Raw genomic sequence first — 20,340 nt, 5'->3', positions numbered from 1 at the left:
AGAGAGAAAAGGCAGCACTGCCAAGTCCTCACCTCTCACTGAGGACTGACTACATCCCGGGATGATGGAAAATGAGAAAGCCTCATCCTTCAGGAGAACTGCATTCCCTGCCCAGAAGTTCTCCCTCGGGAGCAACCTGTCCCCGTCCCCAATCTGGGCTGTGTGGTCTGGAATAACATCATATGGGGAGTGCAACCAAGCCACTTCTCGGGGTAGACTTCCTCAGGCTCAGCCCGGAGGTCCTCAGCTTCCCTTGTTCCTGCTGACACTTCGCCTTAGCTCTCAACCATCCATGAGCACAGACTTGGACAAGGACACCCATGAACCTTGGGGAGGGGAACCTGGTAGGCTCTTCCCTTAGAACTAGGAAATGGGGGCAGGGTGGGGGGACACAGGTGGCAAGAAGGACTCCACGGGAAGAGGGAATCAGAATACACCCTCAAGGCATCCTGGGGCCCTGCTTCATTCCCCCAAATGCCAGGCTTTCTGACCATCTCCGTCTAGCCCAGGGGCATGGCCAAAGGGGGGTAAGCCCCTCTCTTCTTTCCCCAGCTCCTCGCCTAGTGCCAGGCTCCTGGAGCCTTCAGATGAACCGAAGTCCAAGTTGGAATAAAAGGAGCGATAGGAGCCATCACTTCTTCCTGGAAAAGCATAAACAAGCAAAATGTGATGTTGGGCAGATTAGGGGGAAACATCGGCATTCAGTCGGCAACAAGAATGACCCAGAACACGTGGTATGAGTACAAAGAACCAGAAGACAACCTGTTCTACCGCTGTGTGGGTGTCTGGTGGGCTGCCAGGGGTTGGTACCTGCAGAACAGCCCTACAGCTGGGCTGAGCAGCCCATAAGCCAGATGTTCCCACCGACACCCCCCAGTTGACAGTGATTTCTGGGCCGGGGACAGGGGCTCCCGTGCTGCCTTCTGCCTCCAGCTGCCTCTCACTCCCAGGCCAGGCAGAAGGGCAAGGCGCCCGGGCCCTCTGAGCTGTGGTGAGAAGGTAGGGCCTTCACCTGGCCTTTGCTGCCGCCGCCACAGCCCAGTCTGGCTGGGGCTTGAGACCGATCCTGCCAGCCCAGAGCGAGCACCGGTCCTGGAAAAGGAGGAGGCATCCGCCAGCTGCCTTCAGCCAGGGCCTCCCTTCGTGACTAGCATGAAGGCCAAGGCTGGCAGGAGGGAGCCCAGGGCTTAGCATCAGGCAGGCAGTGGGCCTAAGGCCCAGCTCCCGCTCCCCCAGCCAAGAGGCCTGGGGCCAGTAGCCCACCTCTCCACCCCTGGCTTCCTCATCCGTCAGAGAACAACGATAAGGAGGGGCTAGGAGGGCGCAGAGAGCTGGTGCGTCTGCAGGGCTGGACGCAGGGCCTGCACGGAGCCCGCGGTGGTCCATCCGTGCTGCTCTTCACGGGGAAGCCACTGGACTACTCTGTCACTCCAGTGGGAACTGAAGAGACTGCAAGGATTAGGTGTGACCTCCAGGGGAAGCCCCCAGCCCAGTGTCAGGACACAGGAGGAATCGGCTGCCCCTTTCCCTCTACGTCGGGCTCAGCACAGTACAGGCTTGTGGTCGAGCCCCAAGAAATGGTGGGGAGATTGCTGGATACGCCATCTCTCTGTCCCTGTCTGTCTGAGCCGGAAGCAGGGAATCCCCAAGCTGGGAGCCACAGAACCAGGGGCTCTCACTTTATAGCAAGGACACCGAAGCCCAGAGAAGGCAGGCACTTGCCCAAGGTCCCACAGCCAGGGGGTTTTGGTGCTGGGCTAGGATGGCTTCCCCTCTTGGTGCCCAGAACAGTATCGACAAACCCCCCTTTCTGCTTTCAAGCCGCTCTTCATTCTTGCCCATCTGAACTCCTCCTGCAGTCTGTGCTTCTCTAGCAAGCAGAGCCCGGGAACAGGTGACTGGCCCCAGCACCCCCGGGAGCCGAGGCTGCCCTGCTGGGGGGTGTGGGCAGGGGCATGGCGGGGGCCGAGAATGCGGGCTGCTCCGGCCTGGGGGCCTGGGCCTGGCTGCCAACAGAGAAGTCAGTGTGCCCAAACATTGGGGCTTTGTGAGCTCTGAGCTCCGTGTGGGGAAGGTTGTTTTTGTTGACCTGACATTGTTTCAGGTTGACGGAGCGGCAGCGTCTTAGCACCCAGGCACCGGCTCTTTGGAGCCATTTGGGGTCTTGGGGAGAAGGTGGTGAGGCTGCAGAGCAAGAGCGAGTTCAGGGAAGACACGGAGAGAAGAGAGAAGGCCCTGTGTCTCTTGGGGCCAGAACAGAGGAGCCTGGCCAGAGTGAGGACGGACAGAGGCAGGACGGGAGCATCCCTGAGCTGCGGCACACCTGCCAGGAGGCTGAGAGCTCGAGAACCAGCCGTCGAACCTTAGTCCACGAAGGAAGACCCAGGAGAGTCCTTGAGAGCCAGGAAGGCAGCAGGAGGCCTTGGGGGCTGGCCAGCTGGGGTGGGGTGGGCCAGACTCACAGCTGTCCAGATGTGTGTGAGAGATAACTGTGTTTACTGGGCACCCAGAAGGAGCAGGGCGGGGGGTGGGAAGGGGCTCCCCGGGATGGTGAGGCGGGCAGATTAGGAGGCGGGGGCATGAGTCAGGGGTTTGGGAGCTGCCCCCGGGCTTTGGGAGCCAGGACTCGGTGCTGTTAGAGCAGGCGTGAGCTCGGCTGGTGGCAGAGGATACCCGTGGCTGCGGGAGTTCGCGGAGGGACCCCGAGGCTCGTGAGCAGGTGAGCAGGGCTGGAAAGGGCTGGGGGTGGTCCTGCGGCACCTGTTCTGAGGGTTTCTGCAGGTGCCCAGCCTGAATCTGTGCCCAGGTGGACACAGGCGCCCGACCTCCAAGGGGGTGCAGCTGGGTGGGATGAGAAGGGTAGGATGTGTTGTTACCCCTAAGGGCACAGGCCCATTGGCACCTACAGCCGGGGAGCGGGGCTGCAGGTGTCAGGAAAAAGAGGCAGGCACGTGGTGCCAGAGGTATGTGTGGCTGGTGGTGGTGGTGGGGGATCGGATCCTCCTCCAGGTGTGGGTCCTTGTCAGGCTCCTATTTACCAGCCCCTTGGATCCCATAGACTCAGGTCTTACCCCCCAGCCCCCTCTGTCTTCCACGCATGGGGACCCACAGGCCATCCTATCTCCCTCCGGTGAGGACTGTTGTTCACAGACACTGCTTCCCATTTGGGACACTTCCAGGGAGTCGACCAGGCAGACCTGGCCCTGTCCCCAGACTAGGGAGTGTTTGGAGGGAAAGGAGGCGTCCCCCATCGCCCGAGGATCTCAGAGTCCTTAGGCTAATTCCATGGGAACTGAAGGAAGATCAGAAACAGATGAAGATAGCAAGTCTGACCTTGACCCCCAGCCACGGTGGTAATGACGGCCAGCATTCACACGGAGCTCTTTCTGGGTCAGGCGTGTTCTGGGGGCTTTATGTAGACCAGCTTAGTGCTACCACAGGCCTATAAGGTGGGTATCATAACTATTACCCCACTTTGCAGATGAGAAAACCAAGACACAGAGAGGTTGAGTCACTTGTCCATGGTCACACAGTAAGTGGCAGGGCTGGGATCCGAACCCAGGCAGTCCGATTGGGGAGTCCATGCATTTGACCCATGAGCACTCAACCAGCTTAGAGCTGTTTTCTCTTCTGGGAGGCAGCTCAGCTGATGGCTAGACATGTAGCTGGCATCAGGTAGGCCAGGGTTTCGTCCTGCCTCTGATACCTACCGGCCAGAGGACCAAGACCAGTTAACCTTTCTGAACCTCAGCTTTCTCATCTGTAAAACGGCGTTAGTGACATTACCCACTTCGCAGAACGCTTTAAGGATTCTAAGAAATAAAGCAGTATGGCTTTGTGCGGTGTGGGGGCGATTACACAAGGCAGCGCTATGCCCCCAGGGAGCCCTCCCCATCATCTGGTCTCCCCCCCCACCCCCTGCCAGCTGTGCCCCACCTCCAGGGCTCCAGATGCCCTTCTCACCCTTATCTGGCCTTGCCCTGGCTGGCTGGCCGGCCAGGTGTTTGACGAGCTTCCAGACGCAGGGCCTCCATCGGGTTCTGAGCTCTTATCAGTGCCGGAGCAAGGCCTGCAGCTGGGGCCAGGGGGCAGGGGGCCGGGCTGCAGTGGGGGCTGCAATCTGGGTCATGGGGGCACCCTTTAAGGCCCCAGCTGAGCTCAAGGCACCTCCATTCTCCCCTCCTCTCTCACTGAGGTCTCAGAACCCTGGTGGGAAGGCCCTCCCGTTGTACAGATGATGACTGAGGCCTGGAAAGAGGCTGGGGGCTGCCCAAGGCTATTCGGCCAGTCGGTGGCAGACAGGCAGCCTCCTCTGGCTCTGAAGGGCCCCTCTGACCAATTCACCTCCCAGATAGGAAATGGAGGGCAGAGTCCCAGCCCCACAGGTGGGACCTTTAGCACCTAAGGCTTAATACCCTTGAGACCTCTCAGGATTTGAGGCCCAGGCAGAGGGCAAGACCAGAGAAGAAGGAAAATAGAGATAGGAGAAGAGGAAAGCAGGGGACAAAAGAGGGAGAGAAAAAGGTGCAAGACTAGGGTCTTCAAGGGGCAAGTCCTGTGCAGTAGGGATGGCCCTGTCCTTGGGCTTTGGGACTGTCCCCCGGTCATCACTTCCCCTGCCACCACCACAAGGCAGGAACCCCTGCCCTTCTCAGTTCGGTGAGGCCCTGCCATGCCCCCTCCCTCCCTCTATCTCTTGGGACTACAGCGCCAGCCATCCCCCAGAAGGAAATGTCTCTGGACCGTTCTTTCTGTACACTGTCCCTGCCCTGTCCCTCACACAGCAGCCAGCCCCACCTCTGTGCGCTTGTGCTCACACCTGGGCCACCCTTGCCCACATCTCGGCCCTTCCGATCCCACCAGAGCTTCTCAGCCCAGCCCCAGGGTCCCATCCTCAGAGACACTCCACCCCCAACCCTACCAGTCGGCCCTCCCTATTGTCCTGCCATATAAGCCTTGGCACCCAACACCTTCCGCTCATTTCTCATTTGTCTGAGGGACGTATCATCTCCTGAAACACTTTGCCTGTCACGCGTTCCTGGCTTGCTCCCCAGTCAGGGCTGGGGGCTTTTCCAGGGGAGGGACAATGTTTTGTTCATCTCCGCTCCCACTGCTCAGTACCATGTGGGCACAGAGTGGGCCCGTCTGTCACCCGACCCCAATCCCTATTGCTGGGGGAGGGGGAAAGGGAGCCCCTCCACACCCAGTCTGGGGCCACCCTAGGGGACTTCTGTGCTCCCCTCCAGATGGGCTTCACATTCCTGGGGTGAGCATACCTTCCTCTCTGCCAGAGATGCAAGTGAGCAAACCTTGAGACAAAGGGCTCGGTCTCCTCTTGGCTGGGTCCTAGTTGTCCTGACTCCCCAGTTCCAGAGGCCCAAGCCTCCAGGGGGGAGCCACACTTACCTTCACCCACCACGTATTTACTGAGCACCTACTCCGTGGCAACCATTCTGCTAGAAGTGAGGGATTCAGTGGGGACTGAGACATGGATCTTAGCACTCGAGCGGCTTCCCTTCTAGAGACCCCCTCAGACAATATATAGACAAATGAATCAAGAAATCAGAAAATGACAGATTGGGTTAGTGAATGTGAGGGTGGTTGGGAAGGGAATCTGAAGAGCTGAGATGTGAGAAGGGATGAGGTTGGGGGGCAGAGGGGCACTAAGGATGTTGACAACTGCGTGTGCAAAGGCCCTGGGGCAGGAAAGGGCTTGGCAAGGCCAATGGGATAGGTGGGGAGCAAGCAAGAGAGATGGAGGAAAGAAACAGGGCCACCTCATTCAACACCTGTGAGCCACTCCCAAGGATGCTGCAGCCCCATGCCTAGCAGAACATAGCTGTTTCTGGGAGAAAAGGGTATGCTGTGAAGACACTCAGGGGAACTAAGTTCCTCGAAGAAGGAACAGGTCATGCCCCTGGAGTTGGCTAAGCCCTGGGGATGGACAGGAAAAGAAGCCAGGTGAGGACTGGTGGATGGAAGAAGGAGCTGAATTTGAAGGACACCGCATCCTCTCAACCACCCTTTGATTGATGCCAGCCAAGCTTCCTCTTCCCGCCCCAGGTCTCCCAGCCCCTGTACACCTGTCCTCACACCTACAAATCTAGCTCCTTCCCACCCACCCCCAACTTCCTTCCCCTGACCCCACTGCCTCCCAACACCTGGGATCCCCCTTGACTCAAATGTAGCCTCTTCTGGGGGAGGATCGGGAGACCCCAGGATGCCCTGGGCTTCACTCGGCCTGCGCTCCCACCCCACAGGGACCCGCAGTGCGGGTTATGCTGGGGGCTTGGGTCCCCGTGGACAACCAGACAATCAGGAGCATCATGGAGGACCGGCAGGTGAGTTCCGCAGTGTCTGCCGGGCTCGCATCTGGGGGCCCTGGGAACCCAACCCTGGACTCCTACCTTCATGGTGGCTCGAGAAGCCCTTCACAGCCTGACCCTGACGGCCACTTCCGACAGGAGGATCACGAAGAGGGGCTGGAGGACGCTCTAGAACAGGAGGAATATGAAGACCTGGATGTCCCCGTGATTCAGGAGGAAGAGCCAGTAGGTGAGCCCCATCTCTCTCTCTTGCTGGGATGAGCTGCTGAGCCCCAGACAGAGACACTAAGGGAACTTGTCCTCCCCTTCTCCACACCCTCTCCCCCCCCACACCCGCCCAGCCTTAGGGCCAGTTCTCCCACAATCCTGGGTGATTGAAGGATAAACAGAGTTTTGTTTGAAATGATCACAGGAGGTGACTGGGGGGCGGGGGGCAGGACTAGTCACCCATGGCCCGGCCCTTCGGTTTGGGACAGGGCAGCCAGGCCCGTCTGTGACAAGGGCATGAGCCCCCATGCCATCTGTGCCCGTCCCATGCTGACTTCTAGGCCAGGCACTGGGTCTGTTCCGGGAACATCATTCTGTTTGGGGGTCTAGAGGTCCTGAGAAATGAGGGGCCACGGGGACCCCCAGGGCAGAGAGGTATCAGGAAACCTTCCTGGGCCTGCCAAGGTCTCAGTGGGGAGCCCCAGGTGGGGACCTGTTTACTGTCAATAGGAGTTAAGTGCTGGCAATTGGCATTGAAGACCAGAGGCCCCTCTGGGAAATGAAGGCCGGGAGTGGGGTGGGGGGTGGGGGGCAATATAAGGCAGACCCCACCCTGGCTCCCAGAGCTCCAGTAGGAGACACAGAGAAGTACTGGGCTGGTGGGATTGCTGAGGCAGGGGGGAAAAAGGAAGGGAAGCTGGTCCCAGAAAGTGGAAGGAGAATAAAGAGATCCGAGGAGAATCCTGAGAATTGCCATTTGGGACGCTCTACCTTGGAGGTGACCCTCTCTGTCACCACTGAAGATGACTCCCAGGGGTCTTCCACAAGGCTCAGATGGGGCGTGAAGGAACCAGGCTGGGCCAAGAACAGGCACAGGGAACCACAGACCCTTGAGCAGCAGGGGTGGGGTGGGATGGGGTGGGGTGGGGTGCAGGCACTCGGGGCCTAGCCAGTGGCAACGGGAGGGAGTGGGGCATCATCTCACGCTGCTCTTGGAGGCTCACTGTGGGTGCTGCTGGAGGGCCCTAAGGGGGGATTATCTGGGGGCAGCACTAACCCGCCTCCGGGTTTCCAGCTGACCACGCTGAGCCGACAGCCACAGACCAAGACACGACCACAGACCCAGAAGCCACATCGCGAGCTGGCACCCACGAGGTGAGGACCCCTGGCATCCCCCTGATTCTCTTTTCTGTGCTGCCTGGGAACCGACCCTTCTACCAGGAGAAGGGAGGTGAAGAGGGATAGGCACAGCTTCAGCATGGGGGAACCCCACAAACAGGCAGGGAAGGAGTGGGGATCCCGGGAAATAGGCAGAAGAGAAGAGGACACTCCTGCTGAGTGGGGAGACCTGGGTCCCTTTTCCACTGAGCAGGGAGCTCCCTGGGCAGAGATAAAGTGACTGCCAGAGGTCTGCGCTCCCGGGCCCTCTGGCCCTGGCCGGGCTGTCAGGTGCTCCCTGGGGAAGCACAGAATTAAATCCGTGCCCCCTCTGCCCAAGCCTGCCGGGCCCCATGTGTCCCTGCTGGGCATCAGACTGTCTAGCCGGTTAGGACATTGGATCTGCCCTCCGCTAGGTCCCTGGGAGCGGCCAGCTGGCCCCAAGGAAACCCAAGGGCATGCTGAGCCTACCCAACAGTCTTGGAGGCAGGAGACCCACCCGAGGACACCAAAGGCTTCCTTTACCATTTCCTCCCAAGTGTCCAATCTAGCACTCCTTTGGTCCAGAGGTTCTCCAATGCCTCTGAAATGGGGTAAGGGCCTGGCCAGGGAGTTGGGGAATAGAGCCAGAGTTGTGAGCTGCACCCCACCCCCCACACTTCCTACCTCACTCAACACACCCAGGCTGCAGCTCCCGCCAGTCCCCTCTGAGCTCAGGGTCTGCCCTGAGTGCTCCAGGACTCCGGGCCTCCTCCAAACAGCTCTCAGAGCCTGCTGAGTGCCCACCACGCCCTGGACTGCCAGTCTCCCCAGAGCGTGGCCCCGGGCCTGAGACACTGATTCAGGCTTGCGGGGCTGCAGGTGTACGTGGAGCTGCAGGAACTGGTGATGGATGAGAAGAACCAGGAGCTGCGGTGGATGGAGGCAGCACACTGGGTGCGGATGGAGGAGAACCTCAGGGAGGATGGGGTCTGGAGCCACCCGCACCTGTCCTACCTCACCTTCTGGAGCCTCTTGGAGCTGCAGAAAGCCTTTGCCAACGGTGAGCCCCGCTGGACCCCTCCCCAAGACCTGTGCGTGCGGCGCGTGGGGGTGGGCAGGAGGGCCACCGTCCAGCCATCAGCTCAACCCTCCACCCCTTCCAGGGACCGTCCTCCTGGATCTGCCAGAGACCTCCCTGGCGGGAGTGGCCAACCAGCTGCTGGATGGGTTTATCTACGAGGAGCAGATCCGGCCTGAGGCCCGGGACCTGCTGCTCCGGGTCCTACTGCTGCAGCACAGGTGGCCCTGCCTGCCAGCACCTGGCCTCCCCAGCCAAAGGGCCCACCTCCCCGGCGCACCTGCCCCGAGCTCTCCCTGGAGGCCCAGGTGGCCCCTCCCCCACCAGACGAGGGCCCACGTTTCTTCCACCGTGCCTCCTGCCTCTGACACCTCTTGAGGGGCGGCCGTGTCTCCATGTTCAGATGTGGGGGCTGCTGTCCTCAGGAGGGCAGGTTCTCAAGTCCCTTCCCTCCATCCATCCTGGCCCCACCTGGTCATTCCAGGCAGGGACAACCTGCTTGCATCCACAGCATCCTTCCAAAGGAGGCTGGCTGTCCTTGTGCCCCAGGGTCCCTCTAGTCTGGTCACTGGGAAGCCCTGCTTGAGCCCTCCAACCTCCCCTCTCGGCATTGCTGACAGCCCAGCACAAACAGCTTACTTACATGTCCTCTGTGTGTCCTGCAGCCATGCCAAAGACCTGGAGGCCCTGGGGGGTGTGAAGCCCACGGTTCTGACGCGTTCTGGGGACCCCTCACAGCCTCTGCTCCCCCAGCACCCCTCATTAGAGACGCAGATCTTCTGTGAACAGGTGAGGCTGTACCAGGGGTGTGGGGGAGCCAGGAAGTGATCCACCTGAACTGGGTTAGAAATGAGAGTGGTTAGGGAAGGAAGCGGCTGGATGCTCGGACTGGCCAGAGGACTCACCTCACCGCCCTCCTTCCAACAGGGACAGGAGGGCACAGAAGGGCATTCACCATCTGGAATTCTGGAGAAGATTCCCCCAGATTCGGAGGCCTCCCTGGTGCTCGTGGGTAAGCAGCTGGGGCCTCCACCCCCAGCCCCTCCACACCCCCGCTATGCCTCCAGTCCAGGCCCAGCCTCCCTCTCCTGAAGCACGGATGCAGCAGCCCTCCCCTACACCCCCCATCCCCGCAGCCTGGCCCGACAACTTCCCGATGCCCCTTCCCCTCGCAGGCCGAGCAGAGTTCCTCGAGCGCCCGGTGCTGGGCTTTGTGCGGCTGCAGGAGGCCGTGGAGCTGGAGGCCGTTCAGCTCCCGGTGCCCGTGCGCTTCCTCTTTGTGTTGCTGGGACCCGAGGCCCCCAACATCGATTACACCCAGCTTGGTCGGGCTGCGGCCACCCTCATGTCAGAGAAGGTGAGGAGGGGCTGGCAAGGGCTGGAGGAGCCTGAGGGCTGGTTGGCAGCTGAGGTCACTCACTGGACAGGCCTGGGTCACTTGAGTTTTGCTCGTCTGGCACGTTCCGTCTCACCCTGTTGCTTCTGCCCCGTCTGGCCAGGGGCAGGTGGTCCGGCCTGGTCCCGCCTGATCGGCCTGGTCTAGGGCCGCTCTGACCTGGTTCCATCCAGTTAGGTCTGGCCTGGTCTGGCCTGGCCTACTCTAGTTCCAGCTGGACTGCTCTGAGTTACCCCATTTGCTTTAGTGCTTTCAGCTTTCTCCACTCCAGGCCCTGTCTGCCTCCCCCAAACCCTTTTGTGGTGGGCACAGAAGTGAGGGGGGTGGCAGGGCAAGCAGTTCCTAGCAAGAAGCTGCTGAGAGGGAGGGTCTGGTTCTTGGAGGCTGTGGATGTGGACTCTTGGGTCCTTTCATCCAGCAGGTGCTGGCAGCCCTGACCCTCTCTCTGGCCCCCAGGTGTTCCGCATGGATGCCTACCTGGCCCAGAGTAAGGCGGAGCTGGTCTGCAACCTGGAGGGCTTCCTGGACTGCAGCCTGGTGCTGCCTCCCTGCGAGGCCCCCTCCGAGCAGGCCCTGCTCAGTCTGGTGCCCGTGCAGAAGGAGCTGCTGCGGAGGCGATACCTGCGAAGCCCTGCCAAGCCTGAGCCCCTCTTCTACAAGGGCCTAGGTACCTGCCCCACAGCCCCCACGGCCCCTCAGAGACCCCAGCACAGCCCTGTGAGCCCCTGCCTCCCCTCCTCCCATCCAGTACCCCAGTGTCCCCTCTCTCTGTCCTCATGCCTCCCAACCTCCTTGGCCACCCCACTCCCATCAGAAGATTCTCCCCGTGATTCCTCTCTCCCCATGCCTCCTCCCGTGACCCCCTGTGACCATGGTCCTGTCCTTGACTACAGATTTGTATGGGGGTCCAGGGACCCCTGATGGGCCAGACGACCCTCTGCAGCGGACAGGCCTGCTCTTTGGGGGTCTGGTGCGTGACATCCGGCGCCGCTACCCCCGCTACTTGAGCGACATCACGGACGCGTGCAGCCCCCAGGTCCTGGCCGCTGTCATCTTCATCTACTTTGCTGCCTTGTCACCTGCCATCACCTTCGGCGGCCTCCTGGGTCAGTGCCTCTGCATGACCCCCTAACCCTCACTTCTGACACTTTGGCCTCCGTGTTGGCCCTACCTTCTGACCCAATCGGATGGTCTGGACCCCTACAACAGCCTGCCCTTGAAATGCTCTATTGGACCCTGGGAACGACCTCTTGACCTTGACCACCCTGTAACTTCTACCCGCAGGAGAAAAGACCCAGAACCAGATGGGGGTGTCGGAGCTGCTCATCTCCACCGCGGCGCAGGGCATTCTCTTCTCCCTGTTGGGGGCTCAGCCCCTGCTTGTGGTTGGCTTCTCAGGACCCCTGCTCGTGTTTGAAGAAGCCTTTTTCTCGGTAGCTCTGTTGGGGCCCCAGCAGCCCCTGTGCCCGGCCCTGGCCCCACCCGCCCGAGGCATGGTGCCTGGGCCTGGTCCAGCCTGACCCCGCGCCCTCTGACCCCTTGCAGTTCTGCACTAGCCACAACCTGGAGTACATCGTGGGCCGCGTGTGGATCGGCTTCTGGCTCGTCCTGTTGGTCGTGCTCATAGTGGCCTTCGAGGGCAGTTTCCTGGTCCGCTTCATCTCCCGCTACACCCAAGAGATCTTCTCCTTCCTCATCTCTCTCATCTTCATCTATGAGACTTTCGTCAAGCTGATCAAGGTGGGGGCCGTGGCAGTGTTGATGCACGTGTGTGTGTGTGTGTGTGTGTGTGACTCTGTGCACAGACTATGTGGCCGTGTGTGTCCTTGCACACGTGTCCTCAGGGCACTTGTGTGGCTGTGTCTTCATCGTGCGTGGCTATGACCACATTTACGTTGACACCTGCTGCCTCTGGCCGGTTCTCTGGCCACCATCGTGCAGAGCGCCTGCGCCTGAGGGGGCGCCTCTGTGTGCGCATGTGCGGCCTGTAACCACGCCCAGAGTGACTAACGGGCGAGCGTGTCTGTGAGACTGAGCACCGAGAACGGTGTTCGTGGAGGGGCCGTAGGGGTCCCGGAGGCTCTGCTGTCCCCCACGCCCCCTTTGGCACTCACCCCCCAGAATCACAGGGCCTGTGGACGGAGCTCCCTGCCTCCTCGCCTCCCTCACCTTAACCTACGCCTACCTGTACATCTGCGTTGTGTATGGAGGGAGGGCGGACGCGGCCTCTCTGCCTCGGATTCTGTTGGTTGGTGGGGCTTTCTGTTTCCAAGTCTTTGAAGCCCTTTTCAGGAGCCTCCTAGGCCCTTGTTTCCTGCCCGCCAGCCTTACGTCTCCGAGGCCCTGCGTGCTCACATGCACACCTATGCTCGTTGCTGCCATGGTCTGCCCCACCCAAGCTGAGCTTGGTCTCCACTCTTGAAAACCAAGCTGTAGAATCCCACAGACCCTCTGTTAATCTGTCAGCTGAGGAAGAAGATAAGTGGATGGATGGATGACAGATGAATGGATAGATAGATGACGGACAGATTGGTGGATGGCTGACGGATGGATGGATGGATAGATAGATGATGGACAGATTGGTGGATGGCTGACGGATGGATGGATGGATAGATAGATGATGGACAGATTGGTGGATGGATGACGGATGGATGAGAGAAAATAGGATGCCTTCGTTCTCTGCTGCAGATCTTCCAGGACCACCCACTGCAGAAGCATTATGACCACAACGTGACACTGGTGCCCAAACCTCAGGCTCCCCTGCCCAACACAGCCCTCCTCTCCCTTGTGCTCATGGCTGGCACCTTCTTCTTCGCCATGCTGCTGCGAAAGTTCAAGAACAGCTCCTACTTCCCTGGCGTGGTCAGCACATCCTCCCCCCAGCCCCACCCTCGCCTATACCGCCCTGTCCCAGTCCAAAGCACTCCTCCAGGTTCCTCAGCTCCATTAGCTCTCCTTCTTACCCTAGATTCCCATTCCCCATTCCAAGCCTCCCTGGCCCCCTCCTCATTTAGGCTTTCACTCTTCAGGCAAGCCTATTTCCCTTTCTCAGCATGCCCAGGCTGAGAACCTAGTGGGAAGCCAGGGACAGTTCTTAGAAAGGGGTGGAAAAGCTGTGGGGCCAGTGCTGGGGCTGGGCCAGGGAAAGAAGAAAGGAAGCAAGTATATTGAGGTGCAGGACAGGGTGTTAGGTGTTGGTGGAAGAGCAAGGCCCCCTGCATGAGGAGGGGGCAGGAGCGGGGGCAAGTGGGAGGCGGGAGGTGGGAAAACAATTGGGTGCTGACCAGATTTTTCTACCTGCCCTCAGCTGCGACGGATCATTGGGGACTTCGGGGTCCCCATCTCCATTCTGATCATGGTCATGGTGGATTTCTTCATCGAGGACACCTACACCCAGGTGACACTCTTCTCCTGTCAGCTTGTTCTTCCAGTATGCCCCCTCCCAAGAATAGCTTTCCCAAACCTGAAGCTGACTAGAACTCCCCCTACTCATCCCTGCCTCCCCCGAGAGCCCCAAGTTCTTCCCACAGCCCTACAGGACCCCTCTGGCTGAAGCAAGGGCCTGGGTCAGAGTGCCTTTTTACTCCTCAAACCCAGGGCGGTAGGAAAGAATCTTCTTTGGAGCCAGGAAGATCTGAGTATGTATCTCAGGTCTGCCACCAAATAGCTGTGTGATGCGGGCAAACTACACAACCTCTCTGATCCTGTTTCCTTATCTATAAAGTGGGGAACGAGAAGATGTACATAAAGGGCTTAGTGCAGTGACTGGGTATAAAGTAGGTGCTCAATATAACTAAGGTCCCAAGTGCCCAGGACCCTGGGTCCCCTTGCCTCCCTTCCCCCAGGCCCCCGCCCCAGTGTTCTCACCAGCATTCCCCTCCCACAGAAACTCAGCGTGCCTAAAGGCCTCTCAGTGTCCAACTCCTCAGCCCGGGGCTGGGTCATCCACCCACTGGGCTTGTATTCACCTTTCCCCATCTGGATGATGTTTGCCTCCGCCCTGCCTGCCCTGCTGGTCTTCATCCTCATCTTCCTTGAGTCTCAGATCACCACGTAAGAGCCAGGGGCGGAGCTGGGCCTGGGAGGGTCTGGGGCAGGGAAAGGGTCAGACTCCAGCAGGTGTGACAGTAACGACTGAGCACTAGTCTTAGTGGAGCCTGGGGGCCCTCCTGATGACCAGGAGTGATGGATGGGCTTGGGCAGGGGCAGGTGCTGTGGAACCTGACATGGTATAATTTGGGGAGGCCTTTTGAAGAAAAAGAATACAAAATGAGAACTACAAAATGAGGTGGCATACCTCAGAAGGGACCTTACCGGCTCAGCTTCATCGGCTTCAGCGTCAATCTGCCTGTGGACATCCTAGATGATATCTTGAGATCCTTCTACTCTTAGAGTCTGGATTCTCAAGAGGGAGTGGGAGGGAGGGGAGCAAGGAACTCCAAGGGACAGGAGCACAGCAGGACAAACTAAGATACAGAGGGACCCAAGTATGGAGAAGGAGGGAGGGGGCAAAGAGGGTGGGGGCGAGGGAGAACACTGCTTATCCCTGACCTCCCGCACCCCCAGGCTGATTATCAGCAAACCAGAGCGCAAGTTGGTCAAGGGCTCTGGCTTCCACCTGGACCTGCTGCTGGTCATTGGCATGGGCGGTGTGGCTGCCCTCTTTGGGATGCCCTGGCTCAGTGCCACCACCGTCCGTTCTGTCACCCACGCCAATGCGCTCACTGTCATGGGCAAGGCCAGCGCCCCAGGGGCTTCCGCCCAGATTCAGGAGGTCAAGGAGCAGCGGATCAGCGGGCTCCTGGTTGCTGTGCTCGTGGGTGAGTAAGGGCTGGCTACACTCTCCATCACCCTCTCGCCTTGCTGCCAGCCTCCAGCCTCTGCCTCTTAGGATCCAGTGCCTTCTGGCCATCCTGTAGCCGGCTCTCCCCACATACCCCCTGCCCCTGTCTCCCCAGGGTCCTTTGTTCACACGAGGGAATTCTGGAGGAAATGCCCAAGACCTAAGGCACGGAGATAGACATCTGAGCAGGAGAGGAAGCAGGCAAAGGGGGGGCACCATACAGAGGCCTTCTCTAGATAGGACGGGGTAGTCAGAGCTTTATCCAACAGAAGCTCAGTGAACGGTGGGTTCCAACCCTGCTCTGCTGCGGACTCAGTCCCTCCTCACCCTGGGCCTCAGTTCCTCTGTCTGTGCCATTAGGGGGTTCATTAGATGCCCCTGAGGTCTCTCTCACTTGGCTGCTCTCTGACTGATGCCAAGGGGCAGTGCTCCGAGCACAATCTGGGCTGGGAGAGCAGAGACAGGGGGTCACTGGGGTCAACCCACATTCTGGAGCAGCAGGGAGTCCAGCCGGGCTCAGTGTGGGCAGCGCCACAGTCACGGATAGAGTTGCCAGGGAAGGTTCTTAAAGGAAGCAAAGTTGGTGTAAGCTGGAAGAGGTTAGGGTTTGGCTAGGTGGAGGGGGACAGAGGCATTCTGGGCTGGGGTGATGGAAAAGTTGGGCTTCTCTGACCTCTGTGAACCCCCAAGGCTAAAGCAGTAGGTTTTGATGTCCCTCAGGCAGGAGTTTCCCTCCCTGATCTGCCACTTGGTAGCTGTGTGGCCTTAGGCAAGTTGCTTCACCTCTCTGAGTCTGTTTCCTCATCTGTAAGATGGGGTAATACTTATGAAGAGGATCCACAGAAAGGGCTTCATATGGTCCCTGTGGTTTATTCCCCAGCCCCTGATGCTGTCGGCCCTCTGCCCCCCCGCCCCCGGGGGCTAAGAGTGCCTGGTTCTCCCTGCAGGCGTGTCCATCCTCATGGGGCCCATCCTGTCCCGCATCCCCCTGGCTGTGCTGTTCGGCATCTTCCTCTACATGGGGGTCACGTCCCTCAGCGGCATCCAGCTCTTTGACCGCGTCTTGCTCCTGTTCAAGCCGTCCAAGTACCACCCCGATGTGCCCTACGTCAAGCGGGTACAGAGCCCTCCGGGCCGCCCAGCCCCAGGTGGGGCGGGGGCTGCGGGGTGCCAGGGCAGGGCAGGCGGTAACCCCAGCCTCCACCTGCAGGTGAGGACCTGGCGGATGCACTTGTTCACGGTCATCCAGATCGTCTGCCTGGCAGGGCTGTGGGCCGTGAAGACCTTCCCCACCACCTCGCTGGCCCTGCCCTTCGTCCTCATCCTCACGGTGCCTCTGCGCCGCCTCCTGCTGCCGCTCATCTTCCAGAAGCTGGAGCTCCAGTGTGTGCGTGGCCGCTCCCTGCCCCTACCCTGCGGGCCTGGGCGGGACCCCAGAGCTGGGGGGCAGGGAAGGGTTAAGATGCGGGCAGGATGTGTTCCCCATGAGCTGTCCTGACCGCAGAGCAGCTCGTCCTGTGGTCTTCCGGGTCAGTTCGGACAGAGTTGCTCCTCCGATAGAATTCCCCCACCACGTGACAGTCGCCGCGGGGCTGCCCTGATGAAGGGGTGCCCTGCCTGCCCTCGGTAGGCCCTCCCCTGCCAGGATGCCACATCCCCAGGGGCTCCTCACCCTTTTGGAAACAACTCATCCAGACCAAACCTAGGGGTTGAGAGGGCAGGACATGACTTGGCCAAGGCCCAGAGAGAGCCAGGCCCTCTCCTCACTCCGGAGGCGCTCTGGGCACTGGGGGGAGGGCGCATCGGCCCCAGGACTCCCCGGAAGCTCACCCTCTCTCCTTTCTACTCTACCCTCCAGCTGGATGCTGACGACGCCAAGCCGACCTTCGATGAAGAGGAGGGTCAGGATGCGTACGACGAGGTGACCATGCCCGTGTGAGGGGAAGGCATGGGCCTCCAAGCCCCCTCCACCCTCCCACTTCCCCACTCTCCCAGGAAAAGCAGAAGTTCACGGGCATCTCATGGACTCTCACATCCCTCCTGGGGTAGCAACTGGGGCCTTGTGAGTTGTGGGTGGGGGAATGGAAGGGGTGTCTAGAAACCCTACCACAAGGGCTAAACCAGCTTTTATGGTCAGTAGGGTCCACACTGGGGAATTCGCTCTGCAGTCTCTCCGGCTGCCATGTTACCACGTTGCCACGTGGGGCTCCCAAGCTGGAGGACTTAGATCTGAGCCAACCTCTTCACAGCACAGACAGGGGCAGGAGCAAGGGAGGTAGAGGGGGTGGGGTTCAAGTTCCTGCATGCTGTGTGACCTTGGGCAAGTCCCTTGACTTCTCCAGCCTCTGCTTCCCCTTCTGTAAAATGGGTATATTTATAGTAATACCCACGTTATAGGATGGTTACTGGGGACCAAAGATAAATGTGAAAAAGGGGCCTTGTCCACTCTGAAAGGACTATCATATGGTAGTCATCATTCTTCTTCAGGCCATCCCAAGGTCACACAGCTCTTGCCCAAGTTCATACAGCTCCTGAGCCTCACGGCTGGGATCTGAACCAGGTCTCCTGACTCTGAGGCCAGAGCCCTACGCTCTGCCTCAGTCACCTACCTTCCCATGCTTAGAGATGCCCCTGCTGACCCCCCCACCTCCCCCTGTCTGCTCCCACCCCCATCCTGGGGACCCTCTTCTCAGGGGCAGAGGGAGGAGTCCTGGTGAGGGCAAGTTTCGGGTGAGGTACAATCACTGGGACTCAGGACTCCAAAGTGCTCACTCCCTCCTCCCATGCTCGCACTCATTCACGCATTCATTCATTCCACAAACATTTATGGAGGGCCCCAGACCCCGCAGCTATAGAAGCAACTAAGACGAGACCCTGCTGTGGGGTGAGGTGCAGGAGTGGGGGCAATGCACAGTCTGTTCTAGATTTGGATGGAGGAGGGTGGGAGGAAATGGCGGGGGGGGGGAAGGGAGGGAGGTTTGTAATTTATTGATTGTATTTTCTAAGAGCTCTCATTGTACTCTGGCTTCACACGCACACACGCAGTCCTCTAGTTTGAGACCCACTGTCCACGATCTCAGCGCAGCTGAATCTTGGGGAGAACCCAGATTTGATCAACTGGGGTAAAGGCCAGCGGGCTCTGCAGAATATGGGCATAATCTATTTTTTTACAAAACAAAAATATAAAAAGAGCTGAAAGAGCTGGAAGTGGTGAGAAATGGTTGAAACGGAGAACCAGGGGCTCGGGGCACCTGACAGGAGGCTCTCGGGTGCTGCCCTGAAGGCCGACAGCCGCCTCTCACCACTTCACCGCCCTGTGCCTCAGATTCCTCATCAGGAAGGTGGGGACGATAATGGTACCTACCTTGTAGGATTGTTGTAAGGATTAAATGAGACAGTAAAGCGCATGCTTAGCTCAGCCTGACCTCAGGCCTCCGAGGAAGCGCTCAATAAACGTTAGCTGTTGGTGGGGTTACCCTCGCGGGGGTCGCCCTGCCCCCTCCCTCCTGCTCCTTGGACACTGCTAAGGAAAGTGGAAAGAAAGCCACCCACTCTGCTAGCTCCCTTCCCCTTGATGCTTGGTTATAGGTTTTGCCAATAAATGCGTCTGCGGTGGAGTGATTGCCTTGCTGGCCTTTCCCTCCCAGAGTCGGGGGGCCAAGGGGTCTTGTCTTGGTTGTACCAGGTGGACATGGAGTGCATGGTGGGGGGCTGGTGCCAGAGTTGCAACACAGAGAGCCAGGCTGGGGGGTGGGGGGCGGCCGTGGAGCCAGGGGCTGGGACAGAACTGGTGCCCTGGAGTCCTAGGGCGGAGAGGGCCAGCCGCCAGGGAGAGGGTGGGAGAGCAAGGGAAGACACATTTGCACTCTGGACATCCTTCTGCTTCAGAATAAGCAAGACCCCTCTACTGTGGGCCCCAGGTCCCTTTGGACCAGTCTACGCCTTTGCCTGCCCTGGTCACGTGGGGCGGCCCCTCTGAGGGGGACCACCAGGGAGGGAATGCGGTTTGTCCTCACTTATGCAGGAGCAGCGTCTCTCAACCAGCTTTTCCACTAGTCCTCACTCTGGTTCGCATGGAGGACCAGCTGCTTCCAGCAATTCTAGGGGGCTGCTGAGCCAGGGGTCACTCACCCCTGAGGAGGAGGCTGGCAGAACATAACCCCTCCCCACCCTTCTCCGCCTTGCAGCAAGAGGTCAGTGCAGGGCTGGGCTGCCTGGCTCCCTTCCCTGCGTCTATATTTACTTGCTGCCTATCCCCAGCTGACCCCTCCCGGGCTGCCCAGGGCAGCCGCCCAAGGGCCAGAGAGCTACCTTGGCCCCGGGGAGAGCAGTCCCAGCTGTCCACTCCTACGCACAGCAGCCTCACGTCCCCACGGCAGTTGGCCTGTCCTCAGGGCTTGCCAGAACCTCATTCGCCACCTTGAGCAGGGAAGGCATTAAGGGAAATGTGAAGGCCCCGCAAAATCAGTCCCATCGACTTCCTGCCTGTCCTGAGGCCTTACTTCCTTTGCATTTCCGGCCCCCTCACAGATGCCCTGACCCACTCTCTCCACCCCCCACCCCGCATTTCCTCTAAGAGTGTCCTTCTGCTCCACTCCAACCCCCCAATACATACACACTCCCTCAAAATCTCTGCGGTTTTAAATCCTGCTCACCCATTCAACCCCATTTTTTAATTTTTTTAAAGATTTTATTAATTTATTTGACAGAGGAGTGAGACAGCCAGCGAGAGAGGGAACACAAGCAGGGGGAATGGGAGAGGGAGAAGCAGGCTCCCAGCGGAGGAACCTGATGTGGGGCTTGATCCCAGAACACCAGGATCACGCCCTGAGCCGAAGGCAGACGCTTAATGACTGAGCCACCCAGGTGCCCCTTAACCCCATTTTTTAAAAGATTTATGTATTTGTTTGGGAGAGAGAGCGAGCATGCACCTGCCAGGAGAGGGTCAGAGGGAGAGGGAGAGACAGAATCTCAAGCAGATTCCCCACTGAGCACGGAGGAGCAGACAAGGGCCTTGATCCCAAGACCCTGAGATCTCGACCTGAGCTGAAATCAAGAGTCTGGACGCTTAACTGAATGAGCCACCCAGGCGCCCCTTGTTCAACCCCTTCTTGAAGACTACCTCACTGTGAATGGGTTGCCGAAATGAGGTCCGCACTTTGTGTGAGCAAAAAATATAACCCCACCCCAGGTAAGGGAATAATTCAACAGAATCCAAAAGCTCTATACCTGAAGATATTCTTTTTTTTTTTTTTTAATTTTAAGTAAATGCTTCTTCACACCTGGGGCTCGAACTCAGGACCCGAGATCAAGCGTCACATGCTCCACCAACTCAGCCCACCACCCCTAG

At 59.2% G+C, this 20,340-nt stretch overlaps 1 protein-coding gene across 2 annotated transcripts; it reads left to right on the top strand.

Moving 5' to 3' along the window:
- Nucleotides 1–2,564: 2,564 nt before the first annotated feature.
- SLC4A1 (solute carrier family 4 member 1 (Diego blood group)) lies at nucleotides 2,565–18,607 on the top strand. Of its 2 annotated transcripts, XM_034641050.1 has the most exons (21): nucleotides 2,572–2,719; nucleotides 5,949–6,063; nucleotides 6,261–6,341; nucleotides 6,465–6,555; nucleotides 7,609–7,688; nucleotides 8,553–8,733; nucleotides 8,837–8,972; nucleotides 9,417–9,540; nucleotides 9,679–9,763; nucleotides 9,927–10,108; nucleotides 10,604–10,814; nucleotides 11,041–11,253; nucleotides 11,432–11,580; nucleotides 11,693–11,887; nucleotides 12,836–13,009; nucleotides 13,455–13,544; nucleotides 14,034–14,200; nucleotides 14,714–14,967; nucleotides 15,938–16,107; nucleotides 16,201–16,377; nucleotides 16,849–18,607. In XM_034641050.1, the coding sequence occupies exons 3-21, from the start codon at nucleotides 6,279–6,281 to the stop codon at nucleotides 16,927–16,929; spliced, it is 2,823 nt and encodes a 940-aa protein (XP_034496941.1). In that variant the 5' UTR covers nucleotides 2,572–2,719; nucleotides 5,949–6,063; nucleotides 6,261–6,278; the 3' UTR covers nucleotides 16,930–18,607. The 2 variants fall into 2 exon arrangements, with proteins under 2 accessions (XP_019655760.2, XP_034496941.1); XM_019800201.2 differs by lacking the exon at nucleotides 5,949–6,063 and having other exon boundaries at nucleotides 2,565–2,719.
- Nucleotides 18,608–20,340: the final 1,733 nt, after the last annotated feature.

The sequence above is a fragment of the Ailuropoda melanoleuca genome, chromosome 13 (assembly GCF_002007445.2).
Source record: "Ailuropoda melanoleuca isolate Jingjing chromosome 13, ASM200744v2, whole genome shotgun sequence".
NCBI lineage: Eukaryota > Metazoa > Chordata > Mammalia > Carnivora > Ursidae > Ailuropoda > Ailuropoda melanoleuca.
This window is presented reverse-complemented; position numbering and strand designations above follow the sequence as displayed.